Source organism: Pyxicephalus adspersus, chromosome Z (assembly GCF_032062135.1).
Source record: "Pyxicephalus adspersus chromosome Z, UCB_Pads_2.0, whole genome shotgun sequence".
Classification (NCBI taxonomy): Eukaryota; Metazoa; Chordata; class Amphibia; order Anura; family Pyxicephalidae; genus Pyxicephalus; species Pyxicephalus adspersus.
The window spans coordinates 17520251-17537474 of NC_092871.1; the positions used below are offsets into that span (position 1 = coordinate 17520251).

General features: G+C 42.0%; 2 protein-coding genes across 2 annotated transcripts in view; one reads left to right on the plus strand and one right to left on the minus strand.

The window, feature by feature from the left end:
* Window positions 1-4758, minus strand: part of MED29 (mediator complex subunit 29) — a 19820-nt gene extending 15062 nt beyond the window's left edge. Inside the window, exons 1-2 of the mRNA XM_072430904.1 lie at window positions 4483-4758; window positions 1713-1771 (exon numbers count right to left, since the gene is read on the minus strand). Of these exons, the coding sequence (XP_072287005.1) occupies window positions 1713-1771; window positions 4483-4659 (236 nt within the window). The 5' untranslated portion in view covers window positions 4660-4758. The remainder of the gene's footprint in view (window positions 1-1712; window positions 1772-4482) is intronic.
* A 125-nt stretch (window positions 4759-4883) lies between these two features.
* On the plus strand, window positions 4884-12938 carry PAF1 (PAF1 homolog, Paf1/RNA polymerase II complex component). Its single transcript, XM_072430903.1, has 14 exons — window positions 4884-5009; window positions 5902-5931; window positions 6309-6401; window positions 6478-6599; window positions 7740-7806; window positions 8443-8544; window positions 8636-8741; window positions 8831-8899; window positions 9354-9457; window positions 9735-9851; window positions 9976-10104; window positions 10230-10335; window positions 11377-11461; window positions 12450-12938. The coding sequence occupies exons 1-14, from the start codon at window positions 4963-4965 to the stop codon at window positions 12854-12856; spliced, it is 1584 nt and encodes a 527-aa protein (XP_072287004.1). The 5' UTR covers window positions 4884-4962; the 3' UTR covers window positions 12857-12938.
* The last annotated feature ends 4286 nt before the right edge of the window (window positions 12939-17224 follow it).

Below are 17224 nucleotides of genomic sequence, written 5' to 3' on the forward strand. Positions count from 1 at the left end.
TATTTCTGCTTTCTAGAAAACATGACAACAGTGTAATTTGTATACAAAATTTTTCACAATTTTTACCCAATTTCTGTGTACCTGTAATTCTCTGTTGACTGGCCATAAGGTTACGGTTTATCACTTCCTGATGCCAGGAACTGCTGCCTCTCATGAGACGCTACATGTAGCCTCATATAGAATTATCACTGCCGCCAGCTGTCAATTGTGCAGACATAGTGAGTGCAACAACCGCTCATCTGAACTTACCACTTCACAAAGATTGTTGGGCTATGCTCATACTATGAGGTGTTGGTGCAGTAACCATTCCCTTGTGCCAGTGAACCACTGCCAGGGGTTCTCATACCTTCTCCTTACGGCAGCCCCATAGTGAATGAATAGGGGGCAGCAGGAAGCGGTTGAGTACCGCTTACTGTGGCCAGTTCCCAAATGTGCAAACGCTGTTTTTTTAGAGCTCCAGTGGTGTGGTACGGGTGACCGAGCAGGTAAATGCCTGGAAACAGAAAAGGTATTATTCTGAATGACAGGGGCTTGTGGCCTGTAAGGGAGGGGTCATTCTAACAAGCACTTAGGATCTAGAAGGTTCACAGGAATTTTTTTGATAACCATGGCTACATACAAACATAAAATTTTTATTGTTCCAGATCATGTCTAGTGACTAATGAACGAACGAGCACTGAACACAGAGTGCCCATTCTGGTCTTTGAAGGGGAAGAGGAGAGAGCAGTGCATCCTGGTCAATCTGCTCTGAGGGATCCATGAATGACATCTCGCAACTGCTGTGCACAACCATTCGTTTAATGGTTGATGATGAACTCCAGAAAAAAAAAAAAGCGACTGCAGAGACGATCTTTGTCTTTGGGAAATCCCAGTGACGTTGGTGCATGTGTCGGTGCGGGCGAGAGGAGCGGCAGGAAATTCAAATAATTATGTATTGGATTCAATACAAAATAGCTGTATTGAGCCCAATACAAAGAAACCCATATATATATATATATATATATATATATATAATTACTGTACAGTTCTATTACAGGTTTCACCATTTTTTTATTTTATTTTTTAAACAGATTTTTGTGTTTTTTTATTTAAAGTTTATTAGTAAATTTATTAAATATTGAACAGATTTCGGTGAGGTATGCCTAAGAGTTAAAAGTCTACAATGTAAAATAAATTTCCATGCAAAAAAATGTAACGCTTTTTGCGTGGAAATACAGACAGAACGCTAGGGGGGTTAAAAGAAAATAAGTATACAAAACAATAAGCTTATACAACCAGCCATTTGTATATATTCGTTCATTGCAAGCTGGGGTTTTTGACTACTTTATCTGTGACCAAGCATCAACAAAAGTTTCCCAACCCCCCGAGGAAGCCCAGTAATATATTGCAAGGATTCACCAGCACAAATAGATGCTATCATCTAGCTTTGAAGAAAAAAGACCCCCCCCCTCAGTGCATTAATGTAATGCTGATCGAGGAAGGGTCCTCCAAGTGTGCCATTATTAGATTGTATAATTTCAACCAACCATATTGTATTCAAGAATTTTTGTGAACTTTTATTATACAAAGCCAAAAAAAAAAACTCTCTTTCTCTTTTGTATTCTTTATACACAAACCAATTAAATTGTTGTACTATTTAGGGATTTGCTCCAGGATCAAGACTGATTACTAATACACAACAGATACCAATAAGTTGTAACACAAATACTTACTGTCCATTATCAATGTTTGTGTTCTGGGCCAGATTCAGAGCTGCAATTTTCATGAGATTCTAAAAAACAAGAGAACATGGACATTTATAAAAACTTGCTGGAATTCTAATTATATGCAACGCATTTTTAATGTACAAAACAAAGCTCCAACTTCATAGACAACAGACAGTATGGCTGACTTTTCAAATCTACCAAATCACGATCCTTTCCAGCGGCAAAAAAGACTGAATGGTACATACAGCACCATTCTGCTCTATGGAGAGGGGAGGTAGAGAACGACGGAGTGGCACACGGCTGCGCTCTCTCCCCCTCATTTTCATTACAAACGTTCCTCGTCCGTGGATTCGCTGGGACAGTCATCAGAACGACTAACAAGGAGCCCTGTAAACAGGCCAGATTCTCGTCCGATATCAGCCTTGAGGCAATTATTGGACGAGAATACTCGGACGTGAGTACGTAGCCTTACTGTGTGACCACTGCATATAATCTGTGTTTTCTTTACTAAAGTGATAACACTGCCCAGAATTATAAAACATTCGTCAGCCCTCCACTACTTACATTTCCTATTGTTTTTCACATCCTACTTTTTATGTGGATGTTCCATCTCTTCTCATTTTTTTTCTTTCCTCAGATCCTATAAAATGGACCTCTCCGAGAAATGCCACACATGGCTAAAGTCATTTGTAAAGGGTTTTAAAGGAGGACAAATGTGGAAGCATTGATTTTGGTTTCCTGACTTTGTCCCATCTCAAGAACCAGCTTCCCAGCCTCCAACTACACCTCTGAAGTCTGTGGGAATGTCCTGTTGTGGGAGAACAGTCTGAGAACTTTCTATAGAATTACATTGACTGAACATTAAATGTAGCCCTTTTGTGTCCAGGGTGGAACTCAAGGCCTCTAGAGCAGCGGTTGCCAACCTTTCAGGCTTCACAGAACACTAAATTCAAAATGTTAAATCCAGCGGACCATTAATATTTGACGTTCATCGGCTGTCTGTAGGAGGCTGGAGGTGAAAGAGCAGAGACATCACTTCCTATGTAAACACCACAGTGAAGAATTGGTGCACATTGTATTTTTGGCACCGAGTGTCTTATGACCTTGGGTCCAAGGGGACACCGCAGTCAACCAGTCCTCACCTGCTTATCATTGAAACAAAAAAAAAAAAAAATGTTGAGCACGCCCCCCCCCCCTTTAGCACTGGCATTTGGTTACGGTGCAGCAGTTTTTTTGGCTCGTCATACAGTGTCACAGGGTGGTCTGCAGCTTGAAGCTTTTCCACAGACTTCCAACTTCTTAAAAAAAAAAAAAAAAAAAAAAAAAAGCTCCTGCAGTTTGTGATCTCCAGGGTCTACATGTGCGCAGGGCAGTATAGGAGTCAGCTATGGCTCCCCGTACTGAAGACACACACAGAGTTCAATCATTATATGGAGCATGGGGAAGGGGAGAATATTCACCATTGTATTGGCCATTCAATTATATGGTGAAAGAACCTTCATCATTCCTTGTCTGTCATTACAATGTTCACAAAGTGACTCTTACCAGCGACTGCCATAATAGCTCCATATACAAATCTCCTAGATTGAAGCTCTTCTGGGCAGGGTCCTCTCCTCCTCCTGTGTCACTGTCTGTATTAGTCTGTCATTTTCAAATCCTGTTTATTGTACAGCTCTGCATAATATGTTGGCGCTATATAAATCCTGTTTATTAAGAAGAGATAAGATGCGTGTAGTCACTAGATGTAGGGTGAGAGTGGTACGATCTGTTCTTTAAGGATATATAAAAAGGAAGAAACATTTGTTGTACATATTGTGGTGAGAGATTAGATTTGGTTGGATTTTTACTGCCATCTGTGGATTTACCTTCTCTGTTCTCCTTGGTGACCACTAACCCTGGGGCATATGTTACAGAGGACTGATCCTCAAATTTTTATAAATATATAATAGGTGGCGTTCCCTTTTATGTGATGTAAAAATGTGTGCTGGACTTTTTTGGGGGCAGGATCCCTTCCCTTGTGTCTCTACCGCCATGGTGGTACAGACTGAATGGGAACCTGCAGCCTCCAGGGATAAATATGTCACTGATCCCAGGAGGCTGTGGGCTGCTTCTTCTGCCCCAATCCCATCTCAAGGGGCTTTCCTGGGATGCAAAAAATGGCGAACTTGTGCAAGTGTCGCTATGAGCAATATCAATAGAAAACACCACCTGGTCTCACAGGTTTCTTTTGCCCGGCAACAATATTTGGCCGTTTTGATTGGATATGTCTGGGTGATGTACTTTCCATACGGCCAAATAGGAGTTCATCCATCCCCAAACACAAAGCAAGCCAGGATTGTCAGGGATGTTTAAAGCTGATACTGCCAATACACAGCCCAGCTTATTTACATAACCCTGGCACGATAGGTAGGACAGGTTATTACAGAACAGACATCCCCTGCCCCTTTCTACAATATTCACCTACTAGATCCTTTATTTTGTATATTGGGACTTCAGTTGCACTTTAAATTGTCAACAGAGCAACAAAATCTTAGAAATAAACACTTGTTTGAGTGGTGACTATAATTTCCATACTTTGGGGTGATTTCTTCTCACTTCCTGTTGTGTGGAAGTGAAACCGGAGTGGAATCTAACCAATGAAACACATATACCGGTAGGTACAAAATGGTGTAACTTAATAAAATCATATTCAATAGTTTGAAGTGGCCAAATAGGCTAAACCTTTGCAGGAATAAATCCCCCTGCAGGATAAATTATTATATCAGCCCTGAGGTACCTGCAGACTTTCCTTCAGTTGTGGGATGAGCATCCTATATCTCTGCACCGGGTCGAAGTCTTGCTGTTGCTGTTGTATTCCCATCTGCTGTGCTCCCCCCGGACCCATTTGTGGCCCGGGAGGTCCACCGCCCGCCTGTGGCTGAACACCCAGCGCTTGGTTCATGGGCGCCGCCATTGTTTCACCGGGGACCACTAACACAAGAGGACCACGTGACAGGACAAGCCTCCGCTACGACTTCTTCACAAGACCTGCGACTACGCTTTTTTTTTTTTTTTAAAGAACGATCTTTATTTCAAAGAAGTGGGAGGTTCAATATTTAGACTACAATACCCATGATGCCACGCGGCAGTGCAGGGCCCATGCGCCAGGGGTGCCCATGCTTCTGCCTTTAGAGTTTCTTAGAGGCGGAGCAATTGAGGACCCCAGTATCCGGGATTTGGGATGCAGACGGCAGTGGGCTCTGTGTTCTGAGGTAGCATGGCGCCCACTATCCAAACTCAAGCCCAGCGGGAGGAGGGCCACCGGTGAGTATTTATGTCACGTGTTCACAGGGGCTTATTCGAGTCTATTGGAGTGGTGACAACGCTCTTGGAAATGTCCATGCTGCTGGTGTCACAGCATCACTGACCCGCCTGGCTCTCTGTAGTCACCTGTGGGTCATACACAAAGGCTATATTCTCTATTTGTTGTGTGTAGGGACAGAAACAAAGGAGCAGACCTAAACATATTACCTGCCTGGTTGTCACAGTCTTTATACTCTGTAAGTCAGGGACCTGGAGCTATCATATGAAGAGCCAATATGTCAGAACAACGGCCCCCAATCATTACATCACGCTAAGGGCTTTTGTACCCAATCAATGTAGAGGCCTTGGTGAATGATGGCTGGGGAATCACCGATCCCTCTCTGACCCATGTAGGGGGGCTCAGTTTGTGTGTGAGGGTTGCTGGGGTCAGTGGCAGGATCAGTGTGCCAGGCATTGGTGTTGTGGCAGGATGGGTGCCCTAGTCGCTGGTGTCGGTGGCAGGATGGGTGCCCTAGTCGCTGGTGTCGGTGGCAGGATTGGTGCCCAAGGTGCTGGTGTCAGTGGCAGGATGGGTGCCCTAGTCGCTGGTGTCGGTGGCAGGATTGGTGCCCAAGGTGCTGGTGTCGGTGGCAGGATGGGTGCCCCAGTCGCTCAGTGACTTGGTTCCATGCTTTGTATTGATGTGTGTTGTATTTCTATGCAGCCTCTGAACTCCCCTGCACATTGTACTGCAGTGCACGGCTGTGGTTATTTTATATCATATCATTATTATTATTATATATTATGGGGAGTAGAGTAGGACGAGTGGTAACATCCAGGTATCAGCAGACGTCTCCTTGTTTATCTGTCCTCTCATCTTTATTATTTGATACATCTCCTCTTTTTCTTTCAGGTCCAATTCCCACCGAACAGTTCCAGAGAGGTGAGTTGTTTGCACATTTTGCTCTGTGGGATTCTAAATAAAGGGAACATAAAGCAGCCAGAGTCCAGCAGTGATTGTTTTGGCACAGAATTTAAAGTAAGCTTTTCCATTGCTTATCCTCTTGTGAAAATGCTACTGATTTAATCCCGGTTTACTGGATCACCCAGGTTCCCCCACGATAGTCTTCTTTCTCCAGTCTTGGAAAGCTTTAATAAATCGGGCTCAATGTCTTTCTGTGACTCCAGAGATTTGTACACTTGGCTTCACCTTCCTAATTCCACTTGGGAGTCAGACAGCGACATTTCCTAGGGTTTACAGGACTAGGTAGCAATGAATTCAGATTTTATATTTTGACCATTTTCTCTGTCTTTCGGCAGGTCTGGAGTTGTGTGTCGAGTGAAGTACTGCAATACCTTACCAGATATTCCCTTTGATCCCAAATTCATCACCTACCCCTTTGATCAAAACAGGTAAGTGGGTGCCACAAATGGTAATGTTTATCCAGAATGCTGTTCTCCTCTGATCGGGGTTAATGTCTTCCTGTAGATTTGTGCAGTATAAAGCCACATCTCTCGAGAAACAACACAAACATGACCTTCTAACCGAGCCAGACCTGGGAGTCACCATCGACCTAATCAACCCTGATACCTATCGCATTGACGCCAACGGTGAGTGAGGATGTAGGACCACCCTCCTGGTATCACTGAGCTTGTCTTATGTGTACACCCACCCTATGGACAGGATTTATAACACCGACACATTGCAGCAATACCCAGGAATACCCATCTCCACCACGGACTTCTTTTATTTTTATCAAACAGGATTTATATAGCGCCAACAAATTACGCAGCGCTGTACATTAAATAGGGGTTGCAAATGACAGACAGATACAGACAGTGACACAGGAGGAGGAGAGGACCCTACCCCAAAGAGCTTACAATTTAGGAAGTATCCTAGGGGGAAGTATCACACAATAGGGGGGAAATATGGAATGGTAGGAAGTATTGGTTTAGGAGACAGAAGAAGACGGGTAGGCAAGTTTGAAAAAAATGGGTTTTGAGTGCTCTTTTAAACGAGTAGAAAGTAGTAGCAATCCGAATAGGACGAGGAACACCATTGCAGAGAATCGGGGCAGCTCTAGAGAAGCCTTGAAGCCGTGCGTGTGATGAGGTTATGAGTGAGGAAGTTATTAGTAGGTCATTGGAAGAGCAGAGAGAGCAGCTGGGGGAGTATTTTTCTATCAGATCAGAAAGCTAAGTGGGACAAGAACTGTGTAGGGATTGAAGGCAAAGCACAGGAGCTTGAATTAAATTCTACAAAAAGATGCAGCAAAAGAGGAGCGGTGGGAAGGATGGATGAGTCTGGCTGCAGCATTCATAATAGATTGTAGAGGAGAATGTGTGAAAATCTATTTTTTTTTTTTTTTTCTCTGCATAAAATTCATTGCAGCCACCAGATTTAGGTAATGATAGGCTGCAGTATATAACCTTTTTTCTTGGGGATAGATACATTAGTGGTGTTTTATTTTACACCTGGTGTTGGTATAGTCTATGCTATAATCAAGCCTATGGCAATACCCATCAAAGTGATCAATATCTTAAGCCCGTCTTTCACTGGTGTCATAGCCGGTCACGTCTGGATCATCAAGGCAGCTGCAGATCTAAAATGTGGCCGAGATGGTGTCACCTTCAGCTGCTAAAAGTTAGAAGTGTTTAGTTTGTCTTTAGAGAATAAGGAGTCTTTTTGGTAAATTCGGAAAGTCAATTATAATAAACATGGAGATGTTAATGTTTTCCTTTAATTTGCAGTCCCCCTTGATATTGCCGATGAGAAGCTTCTTGAAGAAGAAATTCAGGCACCCACCAGCTCCAAGAGGTAAATTCTATAATATTCTGTGGTATCGCCATCCTAATCTGCACTGTCACTCCCATCAATGGAGCCGGGTGACCCCAATACTTCCATTCAGGCGTGATTCCTCCCCTGCTGAGGATCCCTGCTGCCCTCGCCTGCATATTGTCCCATAAGCAGACAGTGGTGGTGCTGGAGAGTGATATCACATGACAAGGGCAAAGAATAACTAGGCACTAAATTTGTATCCAATCAGGGCAATGGGATTGGTTGTAAACAAATCCAACTTCTCTCATTGGTCAGCAAGTTTAATGCCTTTTTTTCCTCTTTGATTGATTCTGTCAATCTCCAATGAGCCTCTGCAGCCTCCTTTTACATTGCATTGGCAATAGAGAGGCCAGAGCAGTTTTTTGACAGTTTAGCGGGATAAACAAAAGCAAATCCCACACAGATCAGTATAACCCAGTATAACTCAGATGAATCATGAGACCAAAGTGAAAATGAGAGTTTAGGTCCACTTTAACTAAATCACCCTGCTCCTACTGGATTATTTGTCCTCCATGCATAAAACACCAAGATATTAAAGTTTACAGCTTTTTTTATACCTTGCTGATGACTTGTGCCTCTCCTTTATTGTAATTGCTTATTTTGTGGTCCTTACAGGTCTCAGCAGCATGCTAAAGTGGTACCATGGATGAGGAAGACTGAGTACATCTCCACAGAGTTCAATAGATATGGCGTCTCCAACGAGAAGCCTGAAGTCAAGTAAGTACAATATGGTGGAAGAAATTCCAGGCTCCTTTTGGGTTATTTTCCCTCTTCCTGTTGGTTTACTTGTGTGATTGTGTCTTTGCAGGATCGGAGTGTCTGTCAAGCAGCAGTTCACAGAAGAAGACATCTACAAGGATAGAGACAGTCAGATTGCAGCGATTGAAAAGACATTTGAAGATGCACAGAAATCTGTGAGTATAATAAATGATCGGCCTGTTATAGAGGTTTTAAGGATTTGCAATGTCTGCATTAATAATGCTCTTCATTCCCTCCTTTACAGATTACTCAGCATTACAGCAAGCCTCGGGTTACCCCTGTGGAGGTCATGCCAGTCTTCCCTGACTTTAAGGTACGGTTCTCTAATGTGAAATGTCAGGCAAGGCACAAAATTGGTCAGAGACCCACTCAAGCCAGGACAAATTCCGCTGTGCTGGAGACACTGCAGTGATTTGGGGTAGAAATGCTTTTTCTTAGGTCTGGTTTTCCCACCTTTCCCCCCGGGCTTTAGGGTCTGGGTACCCCACCTTTCCCCCCGGGCTTTAGGGTCTGGGTTTCCCACCTTTCCCCCCGGGCTTTAGGGTCTGGGTTTCCCACCTGTTCCCCCAGAGTAAGAGAAGGTAGGAGCTTTTTTTTTTTTTCCTCTTGGGGAACCTTGGATTTGGGTAGACAGGGTCTTTTTTAAAACCTGTCAAAGAGAAAAATATGCCTCTTTAAAATGCAGGTTACCTGGCTGTAATCATGATGATAATTTAAATCAAATTTCATCTTGACCTAGTTATAATGTTTTTATGGTTCTTTCCTAGATGTGGATCAACCCCTGCGCTCAGGTCATCTTTGATTCGGATCCTGCACCTAAAGAGGCCACAGGATCTGCAGCCCTGGAGATGATGTCACAGGCCATGATCAGGTAACCTTCTATGTTGTCTCTGCTCCATTTTTCGAAGTTCAGGATTCCAGTGGGGAAAATTATAAGAAAAGAAACAACTTTAGCAGGTAGCTGATTTTGTATGCTCTAAACTCCTGTGGGTTTAAGTGCAGTGACAGGACTCTCCAGCATTGATACCACTTCTTCCTCCCTACAGTATATAGTAACAGAGATGGAAAGTGAGAGCTTAACTGCGGGATAATCAGAAAACATAAGTTTTAAACATTTGCCATTTTAATCATCTAATTTATTATTTCAGAGGTATGATGGATGAAGAAGGAAACCAGTTTGTGGCATACTTCCTGCCAGGTGAAGACACCATGCGGAAAAGAAAGAGGGACCAGGACGAGGGTCTGGATTACATGGCTGAAGACATGTAAGTCAAGAAACTTCAAACACAACTCCATTTTTTTAGGGATATCCCATCCTTCTTCTGTAGACCTGCATTGTTGGTCACCAGTTTTACTAAACTGGAAAGGCATGTGCTTTTTATTTTATAGATATGATTACAAGATTGCAAGAGAGTACAACTGGAATGTCAAAAACAAAGCCAGCAAGGGCTACGAGGAAAACTACTTCTTCATCTTCAGGGAGGGTGATGGCGTCTATTACAATGAGCTGGAGACAAGGTGAGCTTCAGTTTAATGGATTGTGTGTTTACCATACAAGAGTGTGGTATGAGATTTCCCCCTCGTTGTGACTTTTTGCTCATTGGGAGGTGTATATCTGATACATCCTTGCTTCTTGTGTGTAGGGTGCGTCTCAGTAAGAGGAGGGTGAAGGCCGGAGTGCAGTCTGGAACCAACGCTGTCCTGGTAGTGAAACACAGAGATATGAATGAGAAGGAGCTCGAAGCTCAGGTAAGTTTCCAAGTTGTCAGGTTGAAGTGGTTGTTGTGCTGATAAATCTTATTCCTGGCACTCATAGGGGAGCCAGGATTGCTGTGTATTCTGACAACCAAAGCTGAAAGTGACTATTAGCTGCTCAGCTTTTTGCTAGACCCGGATCGATCAGGCAGTTAGGATTATTGCTGAATAGACATAGCCTGTCCTTTTCTGCAATAATGACCCGCCTGATCATGGATTCTTAAAAGTGGAGCTTTAGCTCTCCTCCAACTTCACATGCTTTCCATTACTTCTTCGTAAGAGAGCATGTGACCATCTATCCAATCTCTCAATTGAAAAGTGCACAGGGATTGGCCATGGAAGTGAAGAGATTGTTCCCTACCCTAGAAAAATTTAGATCTTTATTTCCTTGCTCTCTGCAGCTGAACAGAAAGAAGGGTATATACAGTTTGGAAAGGGGGCTATAAAATAAATCTACCTCTCCATTTATAATCAAGAGGTTTACTTTCAGTTTAGTGGGATGAAGCAAAAACAACTGGTGGCTTTACTTTCTGATCACTCACTTTCATTTGTATTCATGTCCTTTTCTCCTTCTCCTATTGTACTTTAGCAACCCTAAAATGTCAAACACTTTGTTTTGCAAATTATGATTGCCTGCTAGATTTTTTTTGTTATGTTCTGTTGTACCCTGCTAAGTGCTATTAATTGTAATGGCTTTTGTTAACATTAGAAGGCAGGAGAGAGGAGGACCAAACTGTCCGCTTCCTGGTAAGGGAAGGGTTCAAGGGCTCCCCAGCACTCTGGTAGAGAATGCATTTTGATGCAAACTGTATGCAAGAACTAAAAAGTCTAGCAGATTGTGTGCACCCTTATGATTGAGAACTAAATAGAGGCAAAGGTAATGTCATCTAACTTTGTAGATGATTGCTTCCTTGAGCTTCATAATGGGCAATAATAAGCACGTAAAGGGAATATATAGTGTCATTATTAGGGAATGTTCGTTTTCCAGCAGGGGGAGCCATTGTACACATTACTGAATTCATTTTTTCCTTGCAGGAAGCTCGCAGAGCCCAACTGGAGAACCACGAGCCGGAGGAGGAGGAAGAAGAGATGGAGGTGGATCCGGATACTCAGGGATCAGGTATTGTCTTATTTCTGTGCTCCTGTGGTCTATAGCTGCATTCCACTGCCAACACAATCTGGGTTAAACAAAGTAGTCTTGCTTGCTTTGTGCTATTTGGTTTATGCCAGTGATTTTACCAGCAGTTGTTTATTTTTGTATATCACTGATGTGTAGCTATCCTTAGTTCATCTACTGTATATAGTTGCACAGAGCACACACAGTGGCAATTGTTGGACTCGTACACATGTGCTTCTTGCAAGAAACTAAACCTAGTCACCTGCTCAAGATAAGCCGGGATTGCCTGCCTTCCCTGGCATCCAAGGCAGGGCAAGCGCATTCGCAGCTCAGCAAAATTTGACAGCTGGGACATTGCCTGACCCTTTCTGCAATAACCACCTGCTTGATTCTCAATAGTTCAAAGTGGGATTTTACTCCAGCAGTTCCCTCTTCCTTGTTTTGATATTCACAGGCAAGGCAGGATGGACACAGATAAGTGGCTTGACTAGCACATCTGAACCAATGGCCTAACAGTGTGTTTCTTTTGGATACGGCTAAGTGGGTTGCATGAGCCACCTTTATAGGCTAGTTTTATGTTACAATGTCATAATCGTAATTGTGCATTTTGATGTCATAATTTGGTCATAACAACCAAGAAGTTATTTTTCAAGAAAAATACTTTCTTCCCAGGATGCAATTCTTGCCCCTGAGAGGCCAGTAGCTAGGGCTGAATATGGTCACCTGGCAAACAGGAAGAAGAAATCACCCCGTGTATAAGCTATGACAAAGATTAATGCAGGGTTAGAACTTCAGGCTCCGCTGAGATGCTTGAGGCAATATAGAAATTGCTAGAGCAGAGCATCCCCTATTGTAGTAGTATGATCTAGAAGGGACTAGCCAGAATTGCTTTTTATCTAAGAAAGGGTTATCCAAATCATGTAAACATGCACATCAAGTTCCTATAACTATGTTTGATATGTAATGTATATTTTGCTTGCTTATCCCTTAGATGCAGAAGACGGAGAGAAGGGTAGTGACAGCGAGAAGGAAGGCAGCGGAGGAGATGACTCAGGTAGTGAGAGTGAGAGAGAAGATGGCCAGGAAGAGGAGAAAGAAGAGGAAGAGGAAGAAGAAGAGGATAAGGAAAGCAGTGACGATGACAGAGCTGCCAGAGACAAAGAGGAAATCTTCGGCAGTGATGATGACGACAGCGATGAAGATGAAGCACAGAATGAAAGCGGTGGTGAACAAGAAGAAAGCGGCAGCGAGGAAGAGGAGGAAGACAAAAACAGAGGGCGCAGGAGCCGCAGCGCCAGTAGCAGTCCATTCGGAAGCGACCGATCCCAGCAGGAAAATGAGGAGCAAAGCGGCAGTGAGCAGGGCTCTGCCTCCAGTGATGGCAGCGATAGCGACTGAATTCTCATACTGCTTAATATCCAGTTTTGTAAATATTTGTTATATTATACTTTTAGTTCAATAAAAGTTTTTTGACCTTAAATATGGTGTATGTGCTGTGGAAAATAGGACATTGAGACGACATGACCCAAGCTACTTGGATAAATGCTGCTGGTATGTTTGAGGTCTGTAGGTGTCTTGCTCAATCATCCAGTCAGGATCTCTTTGTCATTACTGTGTCCTGTAGTAATAGGGGCCAGCAGGAGGAACCCCAGCTTGTTGTAGAAATATAGGGCATTCACCACTTTCCCAGAGTCTGTATTGTTTGAAGAGGGTGGTAAGGCTTATCAAGTGACCACACATAAGATTCTTGGAAATCTGCCCAGTAAAGACTCAACAATAACTGATTACAGATGCCAGTTGAGAACTGTCGGTCATGTACACACCCTTTGTGGATGGCAGAAGAATCATTTCATTGTGTTAGGTCAAATCCAGAAGTGGAGCAGTGAATTCCTGTGGTTTTCTGAGGCTGCTGGGTGTTCAATAAAAACAAATATATTTCAGATTTTCTAGAACCGGTACGTCAGTGTCTGGGACCAGCCGTGGAGTAACATTTCCCAAGAAGAGACCTTTAGGACGGTGAGTAATTTTAGCAGTAAAGAAATGCCATAAGTAATATTGAGTTTTACGGTACTGACATTACCCACCATCTGAGGATGTAATTGGGATTACTGCTAATCTGATGCTACGTTTTAGTATTAGGTGGTGCTATCCTGTCCTATCCTGCAGTGATTATACTTTCATACTGCCAGCAGTTGCATGGTTATAGGTTCACTTAAAGTACATAGATACTGACTTTAAAGTGGAAATAACTTTCCTAGGACTGTTTCATTCAAGGTATGACCCTGTTGATAATGGGCACAGTAGCCAGCGATGGCAACATATTAGGCAACCTGTAAAGGATGTGAGAGTCGAGAGTCACTGGAAATCATTAATTGTAGTTCATGTGTATGACAGGTTATCTTTCAAGTGATAGAGTGTAAATCTATATTGAGCTGTATGTATGAAAAAAAAAAAGATAGGATGGCACAGATGGCCAGTACAAGGAGTTTTCATTTCTTCCCGTGTTTGCGATGGTTTCCTCTGGAGGCAACAGTTTCCTGCAGATCTCCAAAAACATGGCCATTGAACCTGTCCATGGTATGTTTTGAGGATATCTGCATGATCTGCTATGGTATTTAAATAAAAAAAAAAAAAACTACAGGGAATAAGAAAAGGGGTCATTACAGACCTCCTCCTAATGCTCCTGTGCTGCCTGGCTTCAATACTTGTGACTCACGTTAAACTCTTAAGAGCAGCAAGACGACTTGGCGATGGCAGTTTATGTATTTTCTTAGTAATGGGTTGCTTCTTTCCATAACTAAAATGTTCACAAACATATACAGCACTAGGAATAAGAACACCAAGAAAAAACATATCCAAGTTATTACTCACCATTTATTTCCCTGTGTGTTTCAACTTGTGCTTAAGGGTATAGCTATTTTTGTTTGAATTGAGGAAAAGAATGAAAAGTCCTGTCAAGTTTTTCTTAGCATCCATGTCCTCTTTGTCTCCAAGACAGAAAGCAATGGAAAATCCAACATTTTTCCAGGTGTGTACAGGACAGATGAAGAGAACTCTTCCATTAGCTTTTGGAGAGGAGAATTGCTGCTAGAAATAGGTTTACATGGGGTTAATCCTTCTCTGGTCTATCCAAAGCTAGAACAATTTTGGATACTGTGTTAATTGTTCTAAAAATATGCCAACCTATTACTATTTTGCATAGGTTTGGAGTTATTGGTCTCTGAACACATCAAAGACCATGCTTGACACGCCATGGTTGTAGAATTCGGAATGCCAGACCAAAGTGCTCTATGTGGCAGATCTGGATTGTAGCTACCGATTGAAATAATCAAAAACCATTATAACTTATGTGAGCAATTCTATCTTATTCTAGTTAATGTACTTTCACTACCTGGCCTTTAGTTGGACCTCCTCTAGTTTTGGTTAGGGCATGTATTTACTGTGGTATCATTTCAAGAATGTTGCAACATTTGTTTTGTTGTGGTATTTTTTTCACCCAGATATTGTAATGAGAATGGGTATTTGGACCACTGTCTAAAGCAGGGGTGCCCACACTTTTTTGGCTTGCAAGCTACTTTTAAAATGACCAAGTCAAAATGATCTACCATAATAAAAATGTTAAACATATATTTATTTATATATATATATATATATATATATATATATATATATTTAAAATATATATTGTTTACCTTGCATAACAGCATGAACATGTATGGCACAATACAATTCTGTACATTTTGGCCATTACCTTACTCCGATGACATCTTAAACTGAATAGAATCAGCCAAAGTTGCATAGTCCGGACAGTAGTTGCTGGTAGCCAGCCTCAAACAGACTTCCAAATGATCATCAGTCGTGGTGGAATGGCATTTGAACTTCTGTGCGCGGTAGAGTTTATTTTGAAAGGCAGGGCTTCACATTGCCCTTGCGATCTACCGCTAGATCGTGATCCACCTGTTGGGACCCCTGGTCTAAAGTCTTATTCAACTCATCTCAAAGATTCTCAATGGGGTTAAGGTAATTTACGGGTGCATAATGTTGATCAAAACACTGTCCCCTTGGGCTTGGGGAATTTTCTTTTGGCCAGGCACTCTATACACTATAGTAAAGTGTTCTCAACCTTTTTAACATGGGGGAACCCTTTAAAAAATGTTCAGGTCTTCAGGGAACCCCTACCATAATTACTAAATATCCACAGCTTACAGTATATGTGTGGTGGTCAGTGGGAGGAATGTCTTTTACATTGCTGGCTTTTGGGAAGAATGTCACCCTTACAGATAGCCAAAATGATCATTAGAATGTGTTAAACCATCCTGAGTCACACGCTGCAGGAACCCTTACTAATCTCTGAAGGAATATCAGGGCCCTTGTTCTACCTACCTATATAAATAGATAGAACATAGCGGCATTATCCACCGCATCTACTCTTAAGACAACAACTCCAATAAATACTATGCAATAAATGTTATTTCCTTGTGATGACTCTGAACAGTTGATATTTAAAAGCACTGAGTCTCCAATGGTCATGATTGTGACTCATTATAGTAATGTGTCATTCTTTTTATGACACCTAAACCACATTTATTACAGCAAATTACATGTCCAAAAGAATAAGCCACAGTAAAAAAAATAGCTAATAAATGTGCCACTACGCTATTATTATGATGGGTCAATGTGTTCTTTGCTAAATGTACCATAAAGTGTATAAGATTTCTTAGACAGCCTCTTCCATAATAGGGACTTTGTTCTTTTGAAAGTCAGTGAATAACCTTGTTCCTAGCAGAAGAGATTGGCTTTATTTTATTGGCAATTTGTTATGAAAACGGATATGGTAGACCAGTATTTTTCGACCTTTTTAACATGAGGGGACCCTTGTAATAACTTTTAGGTCTGCAGGGGTTCTCTGTTATAGTTACTATATCCACAGCTCACAGTATATTAGTGTGCTGGTCAGGGAAAAATGTCACCCTTACAAATAGACAAATCATCATTGGTATCAGGTAAACAGACCTAAGAGTCACAGATTGCTCATTGCTCAAGGAACTCCTAGCAACCTTTGGAGGAACCCTAAGATTTCTCGGAACCCGAGAATCTAGAATTTATCTTTTGTGCAAGTCAGCATTGGCCTTACCACTTCCTTACCTCCTGATGGGTCAGTGAGGTTATTTATCACATCGATTGGCAAATTAGGGGGGTCCAAAGTTATTTCCTTTGTAAAACTGGAGACTGGATATCAGATAACAGTACATACATGTGGTTGCAGATTTTCCCCCTTAGTTGGTATAGTTCTTTTTTTAATTTTGTTTTTCTTTTTTCTTTTGTGAAGCTCAAGTTTGTAATCAATTAGCAGATTTGGCGCTAATGATTCTTCAGTCTATTTACTAAACAGGTGGAGTAGCTTAGCTGGAAAAACTTAATATACACTAAGCATCCAAGCAAGCCAATAATTGGCTGTAATTTATTTTAACTATTAGATAAATACAATTGAGTTACCTGCCCCACGCTGTAAATTTGTGTCCCATCTCCTTCTAAAGCTAGGCATGTAGTAATTCAACTATGCTATTTAAGAGACTCATCGGCTCAAAAATGTTCAGGCATTTGACAGCTGAATAACTGGGTGCATGGGTTATAGTGACTGGGTGGGTTTTAATCTTAACTGGGACAAAAGCCAAGGTCTAGCCTGAACCTCGGATGCAAAGGGACTTTTTGTGGACACAAGGCTAACATGAGTTCTTATAGGTTGCACAAGGTGCCTTGACTTTG